Source organism: Rhipicephalus microplus, chromosome 1 (assembly GCF_043290135.1).
Source record: "Rhipicephalus microplus isolate Deutch F79 chromosome 1, USDA_Rmic, whole genome shotgun sequence".
NCBI lineage: Eukaryota > Metazoa > Arthropoda > Arachnida > Ixodida > Ixodidae > Rhipicephalus > Rhipicephalus microplus.
This window is the reverse complement of record NC_134700.1, coordinates 130,100,352-130,124,754: the sequence shown is the minus strand read 5'-3', so window position 1 is coordinate 130,124,754 and position 24,403 is coordinate 130,100,352. Positions and strand designations below refer to the sequence as shown.

At 47.9% G+C, this 24,403-nt stretch overlaps 1 protein-coding gene across 1 annotated transcript; it reads right to left on the bottom strand.

Moving 5' to 3' along the window:
• Positions 1–674: 674 nt before the first annotated feature.
• On the bottom strand, positions 675–23,355 carry LOC119177871 (acetylcholinesterase). The gene is made up of 5 exons (XM_075867172.1): positions 23,309–23,355; positions 22,343–22,413; positions 12,654–12,949; positions 3,811–4,212; positions 675–1,226 (listed from the first exon to the last, which is right to left on the bottom strand). Exons 1-5 carry the CDS (start codon positions 23,353–23,355, stop codon positions 876–878), a joined length of 1,167 nt encoding a protein of 388 aa, XP_075723287.1. The 3' UTR covers positions 675–875.
• Positions 23,356–24,403: the final 1,048 nt, after the last annotated feature.

Here is a 24,403-nt window from a genome sequence, read left to right as displayed (position 1 = left end):
TGAAGAAAAAAAGATTTCCCTCCAGGTGTTACCTCCATTTTTTTTGCACAGCTTATGACCTGGACCAACACGGTATATTGGTCTATCTGGAGGAACAGGATGAATTGTATCTATTATATGTTTGTGCAACTCTTCACGAGAAACAGTAGAGACATTCCAACGAAAAACATGTTTTTAAAAGACACGAATAAACTACTTCTTTCAGGTAACCTCTAATGTTTGCTTGCATGTTGCCAGATGTCACCACAGATTTCGGCAACACCCTTCCAACCCTAAGCTGTATAACAGTATACGTGTAAAAGGGTCTCGAATATTTTGGAAGACTATGAACCGGTTAACTAAGTGACGCAGATGCAAATGATTTAGACCAAGCCCACCAGAGCAAATCCGTCTGAAAAGATTAGCTCTACTTGTTCGCTCCCAAGAAGAACCCCTCAAGAAAACAGAAAATACTCGGTGAAGCTTCTGTACATTCACAAGCGAACAATGTATACTTGAAAAACGTACCAGAGCTTACTGACCAAAAATATGTTACAAAATGTCGGTCAGGCCAAAATTGATAGGTGAAACCTTTGAGTTGCTGAGCGTTTTCTCGCAGCTGCCTGAGTCCGCCTCTAGGGTTCACTGTTTATTATTATAATAATATAACAATGGAACGCCTGAATACTGCACGTGTGTAATGGTTTATGAAATACCGGCTATGAAGTGTGCAGTCACAGGTCATTCCCTGTGACAGTCACCCACGCACTTGCTCCTGTTGACTAAACTGCCACTCGTATTACAACAAGGCTTCAATTAAGGTTTTAGCGGTTTCAGTGACTCTTGCATAATTTTTACCAAACAAAGCTATTACGGCGTATGCCAGTACTCGTACTTTATCTTATCGTAGTTTGTACCATTTTCGATAAATTCTGCGTGCCTGTCTGTGGGGAAAGGTAGCTGGGCCCGAACTCGATGCCTGCGCCGTCGGCTGCTTCGAGCGTCGCCCTGACAGAGCGTGACTTGAGGCACTCAATGGCCGCTCTTCTGGCCGATGAGTCTGGGCAACGCAGTTCCCTGGCCAGCGCGCGCACATTGCGGTCGGCGGCCTTGCCGCTGTTCTCAGGGTAAGGGCTGTATGGCGAACCAGCCATCATCACTGCCCGCTGAAAGTACGCCGCACTTCGGTTGGACAGCAGGTGGTAGCCCACTGACGCTGCTCCGGCTTCGTGGCCCACAAGGGTCACCTGCAATATCGAGCAAGCTTCGGTGAGTTGGTACATGACTGAATGGTAACAGCTCAGATAGTAGCGCCAACAAGTTTACATTCGTAAGCGTGCGTAGAATTCCCCTGCAGGGGGGAGGGGGTGAAGGTTCGTTGCAGCGCCTCCTTGCCTATTACGTAATAATATATGGGACAGACATTGTGTCCTTCATCTAAGTGAGTAGAGAAAAGCAGTATCCCCCCCCCCCCGCCCCCAGTGCGTACGCATATGCCCACATCGCGACCCTTATTCGATGGTAGTACCACAAGAGAAAAACCATAAAAGGGACGCAAGGGCGCCCTATGTCTAATTTATTTGTGTCTCTTGCGTTATTGCCGGTAGGTAATCTACCGCACGGTAGCGACCTATCCAGTACTATATAGAAACAGTGCGTTAGTTCCCATTGAGTTAGTGGTAACATGAGAGATCTTGACACCGTCACCCCGGCAACCATGAATTTGCGCAGTTGGGATTCACTATTAGGGGGTGGGTTGGCGAAGTCGAAGTCTCACTGCATACCTGCCCCACTCCCCTGCTGGTCAAGGTCGAAAAATAAAGCAAGCTTCGCAACAGATAAACGAAAATGAAGCGGTGACGTGGTACTCAAGTCGGGAGTAAAAGTTGGCAGTAAAAAGCTCTGGTAATGCAAAACCAGTGGTTCTCAGCTGTCATTATCGTCAAATTAGTGCACGCGTATAACCTTGCGCTTATAAAGATTCAAGGGAGAGGTGCGCCTCCTGAATAAGGCATGAGACATACTTGGTGCCACCCCCCCCTTCATATACTGTTAGAGGGGGCAGTCCACCCCCCCATCCCCTCTGGAATCTCCGGCGAGAAGGGCAACGCTGACGCCTCTTGTTGCAGTTGTACAATCACGGTAAATGAACTGGACATGCAAGTGGCACATATTGACGTTGGTGGCTCCTTTCCGCCGATTTGTCTACTCGCCATTGGGGTAAAACGCGGACACCCAACGTTGTACCCCAATTTTTAAGAACTTCGCCCTTAAAACATTGGTGCTGGCGCACGCGCATACATGTCCTCCCCCGTCAACGGGCTGGCGCGCATGGAGACACGCAGCGCGCGGCGCGACTGTGAAGAAATAGTAACGAAGTTGCGCCCATTAGTAGGCAGACACATACACGGCTAGCACGCTGCTAGCGCTCGCCACCATTCATGCGGACGCTGTGCAACAGGTTGACGCTGTGACGCTATGCACCAGTCAGGCACAGTGCGTCTCCCTTTGAGATCGTGGGCACATACCTGCGCCGGTAAGCAATAGTTGGCGGCGCGGCGAGCCGATGTCTACCGATGGCGGCGGCGCGGATTACAGGTGGCGTGGCGGGCGCGGATATAGAGTTGATATAGCTCTCTCTCTCTCTCTCTCTCTCTCTTTATATATATATATATATATATATATATATATATATATATATATATATATATATATATATATATATATATATATATATATATATATATATATATATATATCTTGTCCAAATATCGAAATATCCAAATAGATATATATGAAGGGAGGACCCCTCCCGAAACTGTTGGGAAATAAATATATTTATCCTTGTTGACAACGCTCCCGTTGTGCCATATCCCATATATATATATATATATAAATATATATATATATATATATATATATATATATATATATATATATATATATATATATATATATATATATATATATATATATATATATATATATATATATATATATGTATTCCCGACAGAGTAGCTGTTTACATGCAGTCTGCCATCCAAGTGATGTCAGCGCAAAGAGCTGAGGAGTGTTGCCCTTCTGCGTTGTCCCATCCACAAAGGCAACGCTGGACCACCCACTGGGGACGTGATCGGTCCTCCACAAGGTGATTTTGCCTACCTCCGATAGTGGAGCACAAGGAGGTTAAAAAAATTCTTTTTATCCTCCTTGGGCACGTATCTAATGCGCTAGATGCACACTTCTTCGCACCAATCAGTCCCTGGCTCCATCCAGGGAACAACAGGTAAACGTTTTAATTTAATTTATCGCCCGGCCTAAGTGTACGGCGCTACCAAAAAGGAACAATTTCTACTGGGTAAACTACTATGCTCTTCGAGTGAAATGTGATACTGCTAGTGGCCCTTGCAACAACGTAGCTGTTGAACTCCGGGGACACCTAGATTATGTAGTATATGGCGAGAGAGTTCAAAGCGAGGTACTCAACAAAAGCGGGTCGAGAAAATTGTACTCACAAAATCTGGCTGAAGGTCGTGCATCAATCTATGTTTGGACTATTCAAACGGCGTTTTCTTTTGCGTTCGTACAAGTTTTTCAAGTGACACCTTGCCAGCGTAGACAAATGGTACAGAGAGAAAGCAGAGCGGGACACAGAGATGTGCAGTTTGTGTTATGTTTTTTCTGTGTCTCGTTTGTTTGCGCTGTCTATTTGTCGTGATGAATGAATGCCATAATGAATGAATAAAGAATAACCAACAATTCCACCAATCAACTCTTCTGCAACTTTTGCAAGATTTCCAGTACGTACAACCGGGCACCCACGATTTATACCTGGAAGGGCGATGCTCCAAATAGATGTATGTTGTCGTGAACCCACTGCAACGCAACTATCTGGTCTCTGATTCCAACATTGCCGGGGGCCTCGTCGTGCTGCAGCGCGGCGTTGAGGAAGCCAAAGGCACCTACGCGGTAAGCCGGCACCACGACAACAGCACGCCAGGCAGCAGCCAGGTACTTCCCGTCGTAGAAGGTGTATGGCCCACCGCCGCCCCCGTATTGAAAGCGACCGCCGTGCAGCACCACCACGGCCGGAAGCAGCGGAGGGCGACCACAGACGCCGCACTCGGTGCCACCGTCCTCCTCGAGCAGTGGCTGCCACACGTTCAGGTAGAGGCAGTCATCCTCACTGTTGGTCTGCGCGATAGGGCGACGCGGGAACGGCGTCCACTCAACCTGCGTGTATAGTGTAGGCAAACCGGTTATCCAAATGCGGGAACCTATATACCAGCACACCGAATACATCACATGAAAATCTCGCCGTCCGGCATCAAATATGTGCGTGGTGCTGCTACTGCTGGTGTGGTAATAACTTTGTTTTTCCTTTTGAAAGGAAAGGGGCAATGGGAAAGAGATGAGGAAAGGTTGCTACACTCGGTAGTACTCCGCAAACTTCTCTACCCAGTCAGTCTTACATGCGAGCACACAGTGAAGACCCGCTTTGTCCCTACTAAGGCAACGTTGGGCGTGAAATTGAAAACGGCGTGCTGAAACGAAATTGTGCTACTACTACTCGTGTAACATCGTTTATAGAAGTATAAACGTGCCCTTTCGGGCTGTTTCTCTCTGTTATACCATCCAGCATAAATCCAACAAAGAAATACATTAATAAATGAGCATCTCTAACTGACAGCGTGACTGTGACAATATTTCAAACAGGCAATTTTTGCCTCAGCATTAAAAACTTGTATGAAGAAGTAATTAGCATCACTGCAGTTGTCAGCAGCAGCTGAATCAGATCGACAGAATGTATGCTCGTAGAATGCAGAAGGCAACAATTTAACATGTGATGTAAAGAAGGAGGTCTGGCGTCAAAAGAGAAACATCTTTATTGAAACGGCAAGATTCAGAGGAATTATATCCTCTCCCCTAGATGGCAGCTCAGAGTGCTGGATCCCTAGCGGCATCTTCGGCTTGCCTGATCACTTGTAGCTGGTCCTGGATATTTGAGCTAAGCAGCGTGGTCTCCCATTGCTGTGCGCTAAATTATTTGGTGTTTGGCCCCTTCAAGAGGTCAGGATAGTCTCATATAATATGTTTGAGAACCGCTCGCTCATTGCAGAGTTTACATTTGTTCGAGTAGAGATCTGAATAGCAGTGACTGTAAGCAATTGGGTTTGGGAAGATGCTTGTTTGTAATAGGTGCCATGCTGTATATTTAATGAGGAATTTGGTGAAGAGTAATACTGCCTTCCTAATCGGTAGTGTTGGTGATTTCGTTGTATGAGGCCATACTCTCTTTCTCCACACGTGGGCTTCGCGTCATTCCTGCACCGGCCCGGCTCACTAACTCTCGAGCTAGGGTGTGCGCGGTTTCGTTGCCCGGGAGGAAAGAGTGAGCGGGCGTCCATAAGACATACACGTCGCGCTCTCCGTGAAGGTTGGTCGAAATTCTTTTCGCCTCTTTCAAGACCCAACCGTGAGCAAAATTGTGAATTGCGGTTTTAGAGTCGCTAATTATAACGCTGGCTGTTGTATATGTAAGCGCCAGTGCTATGTATGGCGAATGGCCATTCCTCAGCGATTTCAGACCTTCCTGATTTAATGGAACTGCTGGCGAGCAGGTGGCCCGCTTGATTTCAAACGACCAAAGCCATTTGTCAACCGTCCGGATACTCCGCCGCATCCACATACATCACATACACACCATTTAGACACTTCTTGTGTAGTGATATTGCCGTAGCATTCCTCCGCTCCTGGTGATACTCTATAGGTACATGTCTCTGGGTAACGGTGGTATTATGATACGCTCTTTGATCTCTTTTGGGATAATGTATTGATACGCGCTTTGGCCAGCGTACGTGATGTCCAGTTTCTGCATTATGGTTCTTCCTGTGTTTCTTTGTGAGAGTCGTTCATATTGTGCAATCATATAAGCCCCAATAAGTTCGTCTAGCTTGTTATGCATACCTAGTGCTTCAAACTTTTTGTTAGATTTGGTGATCGGTAAAAAAAAAATCCGCGTGTTGATGGAACTGCATTAAGAGGCCTGGGGTGCGGCCTCACCGGCAAACACCGCCGAGAACGTACTCCCTCACCAGAGAAGGGTTGGCCACCCTGGTGCAGTATCTGGCCACTACCTCCCACATGCTTACAACTCACGGCTCTCAGTCCCCAGCAGCTGCGAAGCAACTGACCACGGCGGCGGTCAGATCTGCAACGCAGCAGAGGGTGCTAAGAATCTCTGGATCCGGACAGGCCGCCATTGGAGCCTGAACTTGGCAACGTTTAACGCTAGAACCTTATCTAATGAGGGAAGTCTAGCTGTACTATTCGAGGAGCTAGAGGATGTTAAATGGGATATAATATGGCTCAGTGAGGTTAGGAGGACAGATGAGGCTTATACGGTGCTACAGAATGAACACGTCCTTTGCTACAGGGGCTTGGCAGACAGAAGAGAACTGGGAGTGGGGTTCCTAATTCACAGAAACATAGCTGGCAACATAGAGGAATACTATAGCATTAATGAAAGGGTGGTAGGTATCGTAATTAAACTGAATAAAAGATACAAAATGAAGGTAGTACAGGCTTACGCGCCTACATCCAGCCATGATGACGCTTCAGTTGAAAGCTTCTATGAAGACGTGGAATCGGCAATGAGTAAGGTAAAAACACAGTATACTATAGTGATGGGCGACTTTAATGCAAAGGTAGGGAAGAAGCAGGCCGGAGACCAGGCAGTAGGAGATTATGGCATCGGTACTAGGAACGCCAGAGGAGAGCTACTAGTAGAATTCGCAGAACGCAATAATTTACGGATTTTGAATACCTTCTACCGAAAACGAGAAAACCGTAAGTGGACATGGAGGAGCCCTAATGGCGAAAATAAGAACGAAATAGACTTTATAATGAGTGCACACCCTGGAATCGTGCAGGATGTGGAAGTGATTGGCAAGGTACGATGCAGTGACCATAGAATGGTACGGTCTCGAATTCACCTAGACTTGAAGAAGGAACGACAGAAACTGATACGCAAGAAGCCAATCAATCAGCTAGCACTGAGAGGGAAAGTACAGGAATTCAGAGTGTCGCTGCAGAACAGGTACTCGGCTCTTAGTGAGGAAACCAACCTTAGCGTAGATACAATGAATGATAATCTGACGAGTATCATTACGGAGTGTGCAGTGGAAGTTGGAGGCAGGGTGGTTAGACAGGACACTGGAAAGCTTTCCCAGGAAACGAAGAACCTAATTAAGAAGCGTCAAATCATGAAAGTGTCAAGTACAACAGACAAAATAGAACTGGCAGAGCTTTCGAAGTTGATTAATAGACGTAAGGTATGCGATGTAAGAAGGTATAACATGGAGAGAATTGAACACGCTCTGAAAAACGGAGGAAGTGTCAAAGCATTGAAGAGGAAACTTGGGATAGGCAAAAGTCGGATGTATGCACTAAGGGACAAAGAAGGCAAAATAACTACCAATATGGATAGGATAGTTAATATAGCAGAGGAGTTTTACAGAGATCTGTACAGTAGCCGAGACAACCACGACCTTAATACTGTAAGAACTAGCAGTAACCCAGATTACACCCCACCAGTAATGATAGAAGAAGTCAGAAAAGCTTTGGAGAGCATGCAAAGGGGCAAAGCTGCTGGTGAGGATTAGGTAACATCAGATCTGCTGAAAGATGGAGGACAGATTGTGTTAGAAAAACTAGCCACCCTGTTTACGAGGTGTCTCCTGACGGGAAGAGTACCAGAGTCTTGGAAGAACGCTAACATCATCTTAATACATAAGAAAGGAGATGACAAGTACTTGAAGAATTACAGGCCGATCAGCTTGCTCTCTGTAGTATACAAGCTATTTACAAAGGTAATTGCTAACAGAGTAAAGAAAACATTAGAATTCAATCAACCAAAGGAACAAGCAGGATTTCGAACAGGCTACTCAACAATTGACCACATTTATACTATCAATCAGGTAATATAGAAATGTTCAGAGTATAACCAACCCCCATACATAGCCTTCATAGATTACGAGAAGGTGTTTGATTCAGTAGAAATATCAGCCGTCATGCAAACACTGCGGAATCAGGGCGTAGATGAAGCATATATAAACATTCTGGAAGAAATCTACAGGGGATCAACTGCTACCATAGTGCTTCATAAAGAAAGCAACAGAATACCAATCAAGAAAAGTGTAAGGCAGGGGGACACAATTTCCCCAATGCTATTTACCGCGTACTTACAGGAGGTTTTCAGAAGCCTAGAATGGAAACAGTTAGGGATAAGAGTCAATGGAGAATACCTTAGTAACCTGCGCTTCGCCGATGACATTGCATTGCTGAGTAACTCGGGGGACGAATTGCAACTCATGATTACGGAGTTAGACAAGGAGAGCAGAAAGGTGGGTCTTAAAATTAATCTGCAGAAAACGAAAGTAATGTACAACAACCTCGGCAAGGAGCAGCGCTTCGAGATAGGTAATAGTGCACTTGAAGTTGTAAAAGACTATGTCTACTTAGGGCAGGTAATAACCGCAGAGCCGAACCACGAGATTGAAGTAACTAGAAGAATAAGAATGGGGTGGAGCACATTCGGCAAGCACTCTCAAATTATGACAGGTAGATTGCCACTATCCCTCAAGAGGAAGGTATATAACAGCTGTATCTTGCCGGTACTTAGCTACGGAGCAGAAACCTGGAGACTTACAAAGAGGGTTCAGCTTAAATTGAGGACGACGCAGCGAGCAATGGAAAGAAAAATGGCAGGTGTAACCTTAAGAGACAAGAAGAGAGCAGAGTGGATTAGGGAACAAACGGGGGCTAAGGATATCATAGCTGAAATCAAGAAGAAGAAATGGACATGGACAGGGCATGTAGCGCGTAGACAGGATAACCGCTGGTCATTAAGGGTAACTGACTGGATTCCCAGAGAAGGGAAGCGGGTTAGGGGGAGACAGAAGGTTAGGTGGGCAGATGAGATTAAGAAGTTTGCGGGTATAAATTGGCAGCAGCAAGCACAGGACCGGGTTAACTGGCGGAACATGGGAGAGGCCTTTGTCCTGCAGTGGACGTAGTCAGGCTGATGATGATGATGATGATGAAGCCGAGTGCTTGCTTATATGCCTTTTTGATGACGAATTCTATTTTTAATTTTTTTTGCTGCTTGCAAGTTGAGGTATGGGGTCACATACACTATGCGGCTGACGACGAAGGCTTGCATGAGTTGCACCAAGTTGTGTTCTTTTATTCCGTAATTCTTGTTGGCAATTCTTCGGCTCAGTCTAATGGTCTGCTGTGCGTTGCTATTCCGTTTGTTTATTGCTTCCCCGTTATGTCCGTTCTCGGATATGCGGAGGCTCATTATTCTCATTTGTTGGACCTAAGGAATCGGTTAACCCCCTGCTATAAGATTGTTATGTTTGGCCGTTCTTGACTGCATGACTGCACTTGTGTCCTCTGCTTGTACGAGTGGTAGCTCTGATTTTCGGGGACAGCATTTTAGGCCTTGGTCTCCACGTATCACTCGAGCGGCTCAACTGTATTTACTGCTTGCTGTAAAATATCTTCGATGTGAGCGTAACTACCACCCGTAACCCAGAATGTGATGTCATCCGCATAGAGACTGTGCGGATGTCCTTCGATGCGTTCCAGTTCTCAGGGCAGACTAATCATCGCCACATTGAATAGGAAGGGGGAAAGCACCAAACCTTGCGGTGTTACCTTGTTGCCAAGTTTGATTTCTTCGGATGGGGCTTCGTCGGCCACGATCATGGGTTTACGGTTAGTGAGGAAATCTTTCACATAATTGTGCACTCGTCTGCCAATATGCAGGTGTTGTAAGTTGCGCACTATGGCCTTGTGCGTGACGTTATCAAATGCCGACTGCAGGCCGAGGCCCAAAATGGCTTTTGTATCAAGATTGTGTGTTTTGGCCTCTATGATTTGATGTTTTAGCTGCAACACGACATCTTGCGTCGAAAGTCGTTGTCGAAAGCCTAGCATCGTGTGCGGGTATAGCCTATTGTCGTCCATATATCCGATGAGAGATGTTAAAACTACTTTTTTTTTCTCTATGAGCTTTCCGATGCACGACGCCAGTGAGATAGGCCTGAGATTTGCTAGGAGTTGTCTTTTACCGGCTTTGGGTATAAATACAATTATGGTGGTTTTTCATTGCGGGGGTATGACTCCTTTGTGACAGCAGTGACGGATTCTTCATCCAAGTTGCGAAGTGTTTTATTTATTACACCACCGGGGCCCGGGGTGTACTTGGGATTCAGTCATCCGAGTTCGTATCGAATTTCTGCTTCAGTTAAGGATGCGTCGAGGTCTATGTTACTCTGCCCTTGGTACTCCGGTAGTCGGGTGTTTGTTACGTCGCCTAAGTAGGCCTGGCGTACCTCGCGCAGGAACTCATTACCTGCGTAGCATGCGCGGCAGATTTTGCCATTGTGTGGTTTTTGTGCACTTTCGACCGAGGAGGCCTCGAAGCATGCTGTCTGAATTGTCCGTTCATTAAAACGCGTGTGCCTTCTCATTTATGTTGGCACAACTTGTTTGCGTGATCTTCCATATGTCTTTCGAGCACGACGATTCTCTTTCCGAGACGCCGGTTGTGTGTTTGACCTTTCCAACGCTCTTTCAAGCTGCGTTTTGCTTTCCACATGTGGAGGACTACGATGTCCTTTACACCCATGCCAGCGTATTCGGGAACGTGTTTGGAGGCTTTCTGCACGCTACGCTCAAGTGTGTCTGTCCACTTCTGTATATCTTCGATGTTGTCTGTCGCATTGTCCTCCCTTAGCTTACGAAAAGTGTTCCACTCAGTTAACATTATTTGTCTGCCTGTCTTTTTTTTGCGGGCCAACTTGAAACACTCCGTATGCGCTGTAGTGATCGCTGCCTCAATGTACGTTCGTGTTGGTCCAACGCGGGTCGAATATGTTCTTAATCTGAGGTCCGGCATAGTGTCTTTGCTGACGCTACTTCCCATTCTGGTTGGATCTTGTGGGTTGGTCACTAGCGTGAGCCCCTCGTGCTGCGCATCAAACCACAGGTTGTGGCCTTTAACGTTCTCAGTGGTGTAACCCCAGGCGGCGTGCGGTGCGTTGAAGTTTTCCACGATGATCAGTGCCTGTCTGCCTGCGACGTGTAGCACTTTGAATGCACCGAGGAAGCGCAGAGTTGTTATATGCGTGTGTTCACCCTGACAAGCGTTGAAAACACATGCTAAACGGCTTTTTATGTGATTTTAAAGAGAAAAGGAGAGAAAAGTGAGCCCCGTACCTGTCTGCATCAGAGTGCGACACCTCAACAGTAGCTCACGAGGGATGGGGGTAAAGGAGAGATTAAAAGGATAGAAATAAAAGGTAAAGAGATGAAGAAAGGAGAGAGCGAGGCCGAGGGACAGCGAACGACGAAAAACGACGGAAATAAAGAGGAGATAGGAAAAGTGGACACGGTCGCCGGAGTCTGAGAACGGGGCACCACTCGACGAGAGCTCTTGTCGGCGTCAGGAGATGGCGTAGGGCGAGTGTAGTCGGCCAGAGCGGCGCTGTTGCCGAACATTGCAGTGGCACAACCGGTCGGCACGAAATCGAGAGAGCGAGTCCCTAGACGGCTCGAAGAGCGATGTGGCTTTGTAAGAGGCAATGTATATTGACAGTTACTGTAAATTGTCTTGTGTAGCAAGCAGATTATTACAACGTTCCTACGTGTGTGAAGATGTGGGAGAGAAAGTGAATGCTTAATTTTTTGTTATAATAGATATTCTGTTGTATTCATGAGCAATGAAGCGAGCTGCGCAATTCTGGACAGCTTCAATGAATTTGAGGAGGTAGTCCTGGTGGGCAGACCAGATGGCTGGTGCATATTCGAGGTGAGGGGGTATGCAAATTTGGTAGGCGAGCTTGCGAGTAGTCGTAGGTGAACTGATAAGATTACGCTTTAGGTAGCAAAATTTGCGTTGCTTTTGCAGTAATATTGACTATGTGAGCGGACCACGATAGGTTAGTTGTGAAATTAATACCATAATATGTGTAGCAAGTTGTAATTAAGAGGCTACTGTATTATGCTAAAAATAAAAAGGTGACGGAGGATATCTGAGAAAACTTCTTTTTCTAACAAAGCCAAACGCAAAAATGAAATCCAAAAGTGGACCCAACTTCACGGGAACGTGATGCACACCTCAATTTATTTCATTTGGAAAATATTTGTGATCTAAATATATGTCTGTTCTCTATCGTAACGTAAACTCAAAAAAGTAGTTTAGAAAATATTAAAGATGTGCAAAATGCTCCCGTCGGAAAAGATACGCCTATCCTCTCCACCACATCGTGGGCCAATTGGACTGCCGATATCTGCGTGCTTAAATTCATACTGCGTAGCGCAACATCCCACTTCGACGATGTAACGTTTTCAACCCGTAACACAGAGCACCGCCAGAGCGTACATCGGAGAGGACGGTAGAAAATTAAAACTGAGTCCAAGACGGGAAACCCTGACTCTAACTTCGCCAGCAGCAACCAATATCCTCCAATACAAATCAACACTGTAAATTTGCACAAATTTGATTACGGGAATAAACTGTCTAGGCGTCATCACGTGGCACCCGCGTTTTAACTGAAGCTTTAGCACCAACTCGCAGGGGCACAAAAGGTTTCCATCAATACCTGTGGGCATCCCAGCCGAGTAAAACCTCCTCCCAGCCACTTTGCAGTGGCTACGTGGTCGCACAGGTACTGCTGGTAGTCGAGCAGCTGTGGTGCACCGAAGCGGTTGTGCGCTCGCAGGGGCAACGCGTATGGAATGCCTAGCGTCCGACGCACCCGGACGCCATTCACCAGCTCCACAGTGCTGCCTGATGCCTCTCTGTCCACCGGATGCCCTCCGAAAGGACGCGCGGTCAGGCACAGGTGGACGAGACCCGTACTCACCACGCCACCCACCACCAGAGCGGCCAACACGTCTGCATATGCGGGAGAGCACTGGCTGAACGAAACCCTGTGGCACGTTCTGTGAGCGCAACTGGATGGTTGTCGACCATTCATCATGCGATGTCTTGACGTACTGAATGACTAAACGCGTGCACAGCGCACAGTTGATGGCTTCGTGGACGTACGAATGTATGAGCCGTCTACTAATCCAAGTCAAGATGGGACGACCATGCGCAGTCTTTCGAAATACGCTGCTCCTACGCGGGTCTCACGTACCCTTCTCCAAGACTCTCCATGGGCATTTCGTATGATGAAATATGGCTGGTGCGTTTCCTCTATATTTGAGCCGCGACAGTCGACTGAGCTCACACGCTTTCTCTCGCACATAAAAAAATACGATTCGTGGGTGATGTCACTGGTACTTTACATGGAACCTCACGGCTACGTCGACACCGACGGCAACATCGAGGTTGGAGTGTCCATCTGCATTATCACAATAAATGTAACGCTGTACTGGTTGCGCCGTCACTTGCAACGCTTCACAGCCAGCGCAGGCTCTGTTACGCCGTCATGGATGCATTGTATATCACGTTCGTGCGAAGCAGGTGATTCATAGGTAGAAGAACTTGGGGTCCATGAAGAGATACATATTGTTAGAACAGGCGGTTATCTTTTATTGAGAGATGGAACCATTCGGAAATTCAAATCCATCGCTACAGTTAAACAATAGTGACGCACGGGTTAAAGAACAAGCGTTATGTACATGAACCTACTAGATAATTCGTTTTTTTGTAACAGTGAAAGCTGTTATGAGATCAAAACACAGGTCACGCGTGGCGCCGTAGTTGTTCACTGCCGTCGCCACCGCCGGTGTCCGTGATCATAACCGAAAAAAAAGCTCCACAAATACAAAAAAAACACCATTAACACAATGGGACTTGAACGCATTGTGTTAATGGTGCATACCAGCACAGTAGTCTACCAATGAGCCCTGCCAGAGCTTGGACCTCGTCTCTAAACTGGCCTTAGGGTGGCTTGATGTCAGGTAAGGAATCGGGATAACATGAGAAGTAAAGCGTTTTAGAACATCAAGGGAACATCCAGGCGTCACACAATGTGAATTGCGTAACAAGGGAACCAACCCATTAAAAAACTTGTTCTTGATCATCTATTAACTGCGGCGCATACCCACTTCAGGCACAATCCTTCACCGGCGGCAGCCACTGCATGAAAAATTGCACAGAACTTGTAACAAGTGTGTAGCAGATTCCACGCTTCTGCAAAGAATGTCGAAAGATAGCATAGTGAATGCTGTCCTACTACACAAAAATTATGATTATTTATGGCTTAGTGGGCACCCAGCAGTGTGATTGTAGCAGTTACTCAAAAAGTATTTAAAAAGGCTCTGAAAGGGCACTCTTCTAGCTTTCGCTCTGTTTGTGCTGCGCGTTCCGTGCAGGCCTGGCGTTTTTTTTAAAATATTTACAGCTGATTTGCTTAACACAAAAATATATATAAATATAATCATGCATTACTGTTTCCTGATGGTATTGCAAATTGGACCTATCGACTGTGTTGCGCATTAACAAGCATTCATAGTTTACCCATAACACAAGTTTTAACCTGCCACCCCATGTGCGCAGTCACCGAGTTGAAGATTGATACGAAAATTCTCATTTATTAACGATTAGCTGCTAGGAACAATACACAAACATAGACGCTCTAAAGTATTTTTATAATCATGGCGCGTTTTATTTACACTTGATAAAAAATGGCCCAAACCCATGACTGGCTAAATATTTCATTTTGACAGACCAATTTAGTCATTGGTGCTACTATCTACAATGTACCTCTGTGGGGGATATGGCCCAACAATGAGATCTCGTTGCTCGGTGCATTAAAGGCTTCTATTGTGGGTGCTCACACCGACTCCATCGGTGTGAGCACCTACGCTGTCCTATGATCTGGCGGTGAATGGCCCTGAGTTAGAGGAATGGCCCGAGGAACACTGATGTCGACCTCCAGCAATTACAACAGAAAAATGTTTCCTTCAAAGCCCTATAGGAAAAAAATTGGCAGATCCCATGCACGTACACTGGGAATCGATGATATGCGAAGCACGAATGAGAAATGTTGATATGTCACTTTAAAATCCGCGCAACGTTACGAGGTGGAGGTAAGTGATGCCGTACATGACTTCCGTGTCATGATTATTATGTTTGGATGTGCCGTTTACCTTTGTCATCTATTCACGTCACGTGATGCCAAATTTAGTATATGTGTAGCTAGTGAAACGGCCGCGAGCATGCTATGAGCGTGGTATGTTGTCATGGTTTAGCATGACACGCGTGTCACGATTATCATGTTTGCAGAATTCATGTATTTCATCATCTATTGACGTCACATAACACCAAATTTAGTATATGTGGAGCGAGCAAAACGGCCGCGAGCGCATCATGAAGGGCTCAATATACTAGCGTTGACGCGCGCGCACGCTGGGCACAGCGACGCTACTTTAGCAAAGCGCGAGCGCTCTGTAGTCTGACACCAGGCGCGACCAGCATCCGTCGGCGCGGCCCGACGGCAATCGGCACGAAATGTGACATGCTGCATTTCGCACCGATGCGTCACCCAGACAACACTGCGTCTCCCTCTTTTCGTGATTGATTGATTGATTGATTGATTGATATGTGGGATTTAACGTCCCAAAACCACCATATGATTATGAGAGACGCCGTAGTGGAGGGCTCCGGAAATTTCGACCACCTGGGGTTCTTTAACGTGCACACAAATCTGAGCACACGTCCCTCTTTTCGTGAAGGAGGGACGCCGGACGCACTGAAACGCGCATGCGTCAAAGCAACGCAGCACGGCGCGCGCCTGCGAGTACACGGCAGGACCAGCGCCTGGCGTGGCAACGCCAGCGTGACGCGATCAAACGAACGCCGGAGAGCACGCACACCGCGTCGATTCACAATGTATTGGCACCTTGACTGAGGCATACAGTCAAGTTCTCACATGACATGCATCTCTTGATTATCGTGTTTGCACCAGTCACATACCTTCGTGATACATCAACGTTACGTAATACCAAATTTGGCATATGTGAAGCTAGTTAAACGGCCGTGAGCGCATCATCAGTGTGGCATGTATTCATGTTCTTACATAACACGCATATCGTGATTATCATGTTTGTAGGTGTCATTTACTCATGTCGTCTGTTCCCGTCACGTAATACCGAGCTTCGTTCATGTGAAGCTAGTGAAACGGCCGGGAGCGCATCATGAGCGTAGCATGTAGTCCTTTTGTTACATGACACGCATCTCATGTCTATCATGTTTGCACCAGTATGATACCTTTGTCATTCATTCACGTCCCGTAATACCAAATTTGGTATAAGTGAAGCTAGTGAAAAGGCCACCAGCGCATCATGAGCGTGGTATATGTAGTCATGTTGTTACATGACACGCATCTCATGATTATCATGTTTCAACCAGTCACATACCTTCGTCATCAATTCTGACGTACTGTAATACCAAATTTGGTATATGTGACATTAGCGAAACGGCCGCGAGCGCATCATGAGTGTGGCATGTAGTGATGTTGTTACATGACACGCATGTCATGATTTTCATGTTAGGGTCGGTCGCTTGCGTTCGGCATGCAATTATGCCATACCATACCAGTTTTCCAACATGCTATGTGAACGAATCCGCCGAAAGAGCTACAGTAATATGAAATGTAAATCGTGACATTCATGACATACATGTCGTGATTTTCATGTTAAGACTAGTCAAATATGTTCTCCATACAGTCATGTTATGTCATTGCAAGTTCGTTATCGATACCATTATCGAAACGGCTAGGAGAACTAAATGTTGTGGGTGGCTAGACAGATAAATAGATAGAGATAGATAGATAGATAGATAGATAGATAGATAGATAGATAGATAGATAGATAGATAGATAGATACGCTCAATGTCACCGAAGTTCGCTAAGAAACCATTCGCATTAAAAAAAAAAAAACTCGTTGTAACAGTGTACAGTAATAATATAGAGCGCATATACGCTATAATACAGGCTATCTGCGCGGCGAGGGTTCGACAGACTTTATTGATGAAAACGAGCAAGCGACACACATTACATCAAATACCGTCAATACCGGTACGAAAGATATGCTTGGCAATAAAAAAAAGCCTCAGGGATCTCGTGGATGCGCAATTACAGATGCTGCTGGACGACGGTGGCTTGAATGAAATTTGTGTTGCACGCTACGAGCCTGCTGTCATGATCCCCGTGGTTTTACGTGAACCAACCCCAAAATGGTTTCGAGCCACGCCTTTTCGGGGACTCCACATATTAATTTAGATGACCTAAATCTAAGGTTATGTCACTGTGGCCGTGAATCAACGCCGTGCTTTTGAGCTTAGCAACACAACATTATGTTGCCGTTGTCAGTTTTTTAAGTTCAAGTGCAACTTTTGCCGTGGGCAGGCTCTCCGAGGTGTCCTTTGGTACTGCTGGCTATCGAAGTGCCTTAAAGAAAGGCACCAAGACAAAATGCAGTCCTAAATGCGGTATGGTTAGTCTAGAATTAACTGAAGTCCTTCCTTAAGGGCGTATAAGAAAATTTCGGTAGTTTTCATGGTTGTAGGTGAGCTTAACAGTTTACACAAAAAGACCACTAAAGATGACTCTCCAATAACAATAAACATGAGGAGAAACATCAAGCGTCCTTCGCTTCAGCTTTACTACCGAAGTCATCTATACATTCTTCTGTGCAATGGCCTCTGTGTAGTACAAAGCGGATGCGGCTTCAGTCATCGGCATCAAGAGCACGTGATATTTGACAGCAGCCCAGCCATGAAGTGCAGGTTCTGTAAGTGTAAGTCGAACAACAGTATGTTCACCTTCATTAAGACGCATGCAGATTAGCGTTCATGAAAGGCACTCTTCATTGTCAAGTGTGATTCTTCGAGCGCCTGTTGAACATTCATCCAATGACTCAACAAAAAACTCACACAGATCTATGATTGGTATGTGTCTATACCTTCGTTCACCTGTGTCGCACAAGAAAAACCGAAATTCTTGTTTGCCACCTATTTTCTGCCCTTTTTCTTTGTCGGGAGGAGGGCGCGCTGGTCGCTGAAGAGAGCGGACGCGCATCACGTCGGCTCCGTCTTCCAAGAACTATTTGCCAGTGATTTTTGGTCATTCAGCCCATGAATTTTACAATAACGCGTGCGGAAAGTGACCAGGATTCCACTGACACCAAAATTCAAGGTGGAAAAGGACTTTTTGCGGGATTTCAGAGGTTTTTAACCCGCGCTCCTTTAGCCCGACGCTCACGAAAGCCGGCCACCTCTGACGCGGGCGCTTTCTTCGCCCATCAACAATGGAAGTCCAAGTGAACGGGGAGGATATCTCCCCCGAAAAGTTTCTGGAGGGCACGGATTGGTGCACCATCGGATCTAAGACCCAAAGTAACCGCTCAAACGCGCAGAGCAACACCCAGAACGGAGCCCCCTCCTGCACCGGCGAGGGAGCGGACTGCAACCGACAGCGTTCGCGTCGACAACCGCGTAACATCAAGCAGCAAGTTATTAGAAAGAGCAAAATGTCGCTACTCCCACGGAGCAATTTCAAGACTAGATACGACCACGAGGAGGCCTCGACGTGGCCACCACTGAAACCGTGCGCCTCGCATCGGCGATTTACCGCGCGGCCAACGTACCGGCTGATGAAGCAGGGGAGGGCACGGTGTGTTCCAACAACCATCAAAACATCATCGTCGTGAGCACACCCCATGCCTCTCACGCCGATAAGTACAGACAGCTTCAAGCCATCACCATCGGCGACCGCCCCCACGAGGTTAGTGCGTACGAGACGGCCCCCGACAACACGGTGAAGGGAATAATCAAGGGCATCCCGTTGGAAGAAGACGCCAAGTCCATTCATACCAGCATCGTTCACGCACGTAACCCTTACGCCCTGGCAGCCAAACGGCTCAGTAACACCACGACCGTCATAGTGGCATGGAGGCGGAAATGGTGTAGGCCCGTGTACTCAGATTTGGGTGCACGTTAAAGAACCCCAGGTGGTCAAAATTTCCGGAGCCCTCCACTACGGCGTCTCTCATAATCAAATGGTGGTTTTGGGACGTTAAACCCCACAAATCAATCAATCAATCAATCAATCAATCATAGTGGCGTTTGAAGGACCGCGAGTGCCCACATACGTCAGGTACGGCGGCGCTCTTCTTCGCTGCACCTTGTATCGCAAGCAAATCGACATGTCTCACTGCTGCGGGAGACTTGGTCACCGCATGGACGTGTGCCCAAAACCCAAGGACAAAGCGTGTCGTGGTTGTGACGCCCCTAACCCAGGCCCCAACCACCAGTGTTCCCCCCATTGCAAGCTGTGCGCGTGCGCACACATTACGGCGGACCGCAACTGCCGTGCAAGGTACAAAACGCCCTACATCGTGACGAAGAGACAATGGAAACGACGCAGGGCCAACGAGGAGGCAGAGGCCACTGCCACCAACTATTCCACCAGCAAGCCCCGCTGAAGATCCAGGACACCCAGTCGAAGCCACTCCCGATCTCGTAGCCGCACACCGGAACCCCGAAAGCAGCACCAACCCCGAGCTCGCAGCCGAACACCTGGACGGACCCCAACGAAGGACGCGAAGGCAACTGATTCCGTGAGCTTCGCAGATGCGGTCAAAGGAAAACGCGCAACAAACGCGGAGGCTGGCGGCAAAACACACACTGAGATAGAGGCGGAGATGGCTCAGTTAACACAGACGATACAAACTATGCAAAAACAAATTCAATGCGTGGAGGCACAGATTCACGCAAAGGACGAATTCATACAAAAGCTCCAGTCTGCCGCTCACAGCGAGACTAATCAACAGGCAATGCAGGAAACACAAGAAGAACTCGTAGAGGACGGTGAGGTCGAAGGCCCTGATACTAAACGCGGGCTGGCTATCGCCTTTAAAAAGTCAGTACGTCCCAAGCGTACGCGCGCAGCAACAGGCGACACCCGAGTGAAAGCCCTCGAGGCGCGCGTGAGCAGTCTCAAGGAAACTATCACCGCGACTATCACGCGTACGGTTCAACAGAGCTTGGAGAGCATTTATCTCAGATTGTCCAGATTAGAAGCTGCCAACAGCGCGCTGGTGACGTCGCATAGCGAAGCGGCGCCACACATGTAGTACCACATAACCATGGGAAGACACCCCTCGAAACAAAAACATACAATATGGCAATGGAACTGCAGAAGTTACAAAAACAAACGAGCGCACCTACAACAAAACCTGAAAAAAATCCACGAATGCCCAGACATCATCATACTGCAGGAAACAAACGGCCCCGCCAAACTTTCAGGGTACGAGTCTATAACAGGCAAGGAGGAAAATCCAAACATCACCACACTGGTCAAGCGAGAGCTCACGGTTATCGAACACGACTCCCAAGTCAAGGATATTGAAAACGTCCTCGTAGGGCTAATTCCACCGCGTAAGACGCCCGACAGCATCTTCTTACTCCACGCCAATAGCAGTCCGAGATGCCGCAAACACCTCTTTCACGTCCTCTTCAAACGAGCACTAAATATCGCCCAGGGGCAACAACACTTCATTGGAGGCGACTTCAACGCGGTGCATACGGCGTGGGGTTACAAACACGATCAGCCGAAAGGCAGGCATATGTGGGAAACGGCGCAACTCGCCGGCCTCGAGCTGTTCACTGACCCAGCGGCACCAACTAGGTAGGGCAACAGCGTCAGCACTGACACCACGCCGGACATTACCTTTACGTGCAATACACGAAAAGTAACTTGGAGAAACACCATGCAAGGCTTGGGCAGTGACCATTACATCACCTCTATAGAAGCAGAAGGCGGCCCACAGGAACACAATGCTGGTCGCCAAATGAAGATCACCAATTGGAAACTACTACGAAAAAATTGAGACAAGCAACAGATTGAAGACATCAAAGACATTGAGCAATGGACCGAGCAACTTTGGCGAGACATCGAGAGGGTGACACAAATGATTATGTCAACAGCTGGGCTTGATAGAATAGACACCCGGTTACTGCACATGTGGCAAGCCAAGACCCAACTGCATCGCCGTTGGAAAGGACAACGACATAATAGGAGACTGCGAAAACGAATAGCACAGCTCAACAAAGAAATAAAAAGCACGCACTTAACCTGCAACAACAGCAAAGGGAAGAGAAATGCGTGCAGATGGATGGTCAGCTCACTACGAGTCGCACATAACAGATACTGCGGTACCTCATAGATCCCGCGAACACCAAGACCTCACAGAGGCAAGGCATATGCAAAATCATACACGCTTACGGGGGAACGGAGCAAGATTTCCTACGGGAAGCGGAACTCCATTACATATCCCAAACGCCCCCGCAAGTACATCTGGACTATAGGGGAGAAGGCAACGCCATCCTAGACACAGAATTCTCAATTTCCGAAATCGAGGCGGCCCTCAAACTCAATACCAAGTCAGCCCCAGGCCTAGATCGAATATCGAACAGGGCACTGCGCAACCTAGATTACAGATCGCTAGAAAAACTCAAAGATTATATTAACGAGTGTTGGGTGCGTGCAAAGTTACCCAGCCATGAAAAGAAGCGCAGATCATACTTATACCAAACCCGGCAAGAAATTGCAGCTGCAGAACCTGCGCCCTATCTCCCTAACATCATGTGTAGGTAAACTGATGGAGCATGCGTTCCTCAATAGACTAACAGATCACCTCGAGGAAAACAACCTATTACCACACACAATGATTGAGTTCAGAAGACATCTCTCCACACATGATTCTCTTCTGCAACTAAAACATCAAATCATAGAAAATCCTGGGTGCTCAACGAGAGCCATCCTTGGCCTGCACCTGAAGAAGGCCTTCGATAACGTTCGTCACGACGCCATATTGCGACAAATAGACAGATTGAACCTCGGAGTACGAGTTTACAACTACGCGCGAGACTTCCTCACGGGAAGAACCGCACGCGTGCGAGTGGGACAACTAGAATCAAATCAAATCACTATTGGAAGCTCGGGTACACCACAGTCTCGGTGATCTCGCCGATGCTCTTCAACCTCGTCCTAGTGGGGTTACCCGAGCGATTACATCGAATTGATGGACTGCATCACACGCTAAACGCGGATGATATTACGATCTGGACGACAACTGGCAGTGACGAAGAGATCGAGGATCGCTTACAGGCGGCCATAGAATGCGTGGAACATTACCTCCTAGGCACGGGACTCACCTGCTCGGCCGAAAAATCCGAATTACTGCTATATAGACCGGTGAAAAAGGGACGCCCGCCCAAAAACTGCGTACCTTCAGAAAAACAAGAAATCAAACTAACATCATCAAACGGCTCACCAATCTCAATGGTAAAGAAGATCTGGGTACTGGGGATGATGATTGAGCAGAACGGCGGCAATGGTGAAGCACTGCGCAAGATAATGGCAACGGCCACCAGCACGATGCAATTCATCCGACGTATCATGAACAAACATGCGGGCATGCGCGAAGGCAGCGTCATACGACTCATACAAGCTTTGGTATTTCCCAACTAATGCACACGGCACCGTTTCACAAATGGACAGTTGCGGAAAAAGACAAGCTTCACGCCCTGATACGCAAGACGTACAAGTTCGCGTTGGGACTGGCGCCCGGAGTTAGCCGCAGCAAAATCCTAGAGCTAGGGTTGCATAACACCTTCGAGGAACTCGTGGAGGCGCAACAAGTTTCCCAGCTCGAGTGCCTATCCAAGACCCGCCCAGGCCGACACCTACTCGAAAAACTTGGCATCACGTACCATACGCGGCACGGCATCAAAGTCGAAATTCCAAGATCGGTACGCGAGCAAGTATACGTACCCCCATTGCCTCGCAACATGCACCCCCAACACCATACTGGACGGCGTAAAGCCAGGGCAGAACGCATTACTCAAAGCTACTCCAACGACACTGAAGCGGTTTTCACTGATGCTGCGCGTTATACCAATAAAAGAGTTTCGTGGCGGTAGTTACCGGCCATCGTGGCAAGTACATCACAAGCCTCACTGTGAACACGGCACACGCTGAAGCGGCAGAGGAAGCGGCTACAGCACTGGCCCTCACACAGACCAACGCCACATACGTGATAAGTGATTCTCAAACAGCAATTCGCAATTTTGCCAACGGACGCATCTCGCAAGAGGCGTTTCACATACTTCAACGACATCCCATACATCCAGGAGAGGTCGACTTTGATAACCGAAGGCACCTGTTATGGATCCCGGCACATACTGGACTGAGCACCTCCAACGAAGCGGCTCACCGCGTTGCCCGAGGCCTCACTCACCGAGCATCGCCGGAGGACCACGAGCCCCCGCGGGGAACTGCAGACATCTGGGCATGGGAGGATTGTATGACCAGGTTTCACGACATCACCATCCATTACCAGTTACAAAGACGCTTATACCCATCTCCTCACGAAAGGCTAAACAGAACGCCAGCGGTACACTTCAGACAATTACAAACAGATTCATACAGGAACCCCAGACTCATTCACGCCATGTATCCAGACATATACACTACAAACAGATGCACATCATGTGGCGATGTTGCCACCCTTAGTCACATGCTGTGGGAGTGTCCGGGCCTAATAAACAATTCGAACAGTGCCGATTCGTCTCACTCTTCCACCACCAGCCTCCGCTCGCGTTGGAAGGCCGCACTGCTCAGCTCGAACCTGACAGCACAACTCTGGGCCGTCCAGCGTGCCGAGGAAGCCGCTTTGAGACAAGGTCTCGGAACCGCATCCGCGGTGGGTGCCCAGGCCCACTATATAAAAAACGCCGGACTCGAATCGTCTGGATTCGACAAATAAAGTTTATGTTCTTCTTCTTTTTAGATGCGGAGCATCTAATACTCGAGGCTTGTAGTGCGGCGCCGTCCGCAAGCTTCCTCCTCCTTCTTCCACCATCTGTGCATCCCTTCCTCCTCTACACACCGCGCGCGCTTCACTCCTCCACCATCTGTGCACCCTTCCTCCTCTACACACCGCGTGCGCTTCTCCTTTTCACGAACATTCGCTAGCTGTATAATGTAGCGCGCATGCGCCGTCACGCTTCGAGAACATCGGCAGCTGACGCGCGCGCATGCGCCGTCGCGCTTCGAGAACATCGGCAGCTGACGCGCGCGCATGCGCCGTTGCGCTTCTCCCCCTTCTCGAACATTCGACAGCTGACAGTGCATGCGCCGTCGCGCTGTATATATACTCAAGGTCGGTGCTCGCTCGCTCAGTTGCCGCTCGTCGGTTGGTTTGTACGGCGCGTCGACGTCCGAGGTCGCAATGATCGACGTCCCTTCGACCAGCGCCGGCCAAAGTGTTGGTGGAACCGCAACCAAGTCGTCGTCCGAAGACAAGGCAGCGCGGAGAAGAGCTCGCGACGCC

Bases quoted from the DNA above. Each gene is read 5' to 3' on its own strand.
- LOC119177871 (XM_075867172.1), bottom strand. From the start codon at position 23,355: ATGTCTGCAGTTCCCCGCGGGGGCTCGTGGTCCTCCGGCGATGCTCG. The intron at 22,414-23,308 runs GTGAGTGAGGCC...TATCTTGCGCAG, and splicing joins TGGTCCTCCGGCGATGCTCG to TGCTTCACCATTGCCGCCGT. The intron at 12,950-22,342 runs GTGAGCCGTTTG...CCGCATATGCAG, and splicing joins CTTCTTTACCATTGAGATTG to ACGTGTTGGCCGCTCTGGTG.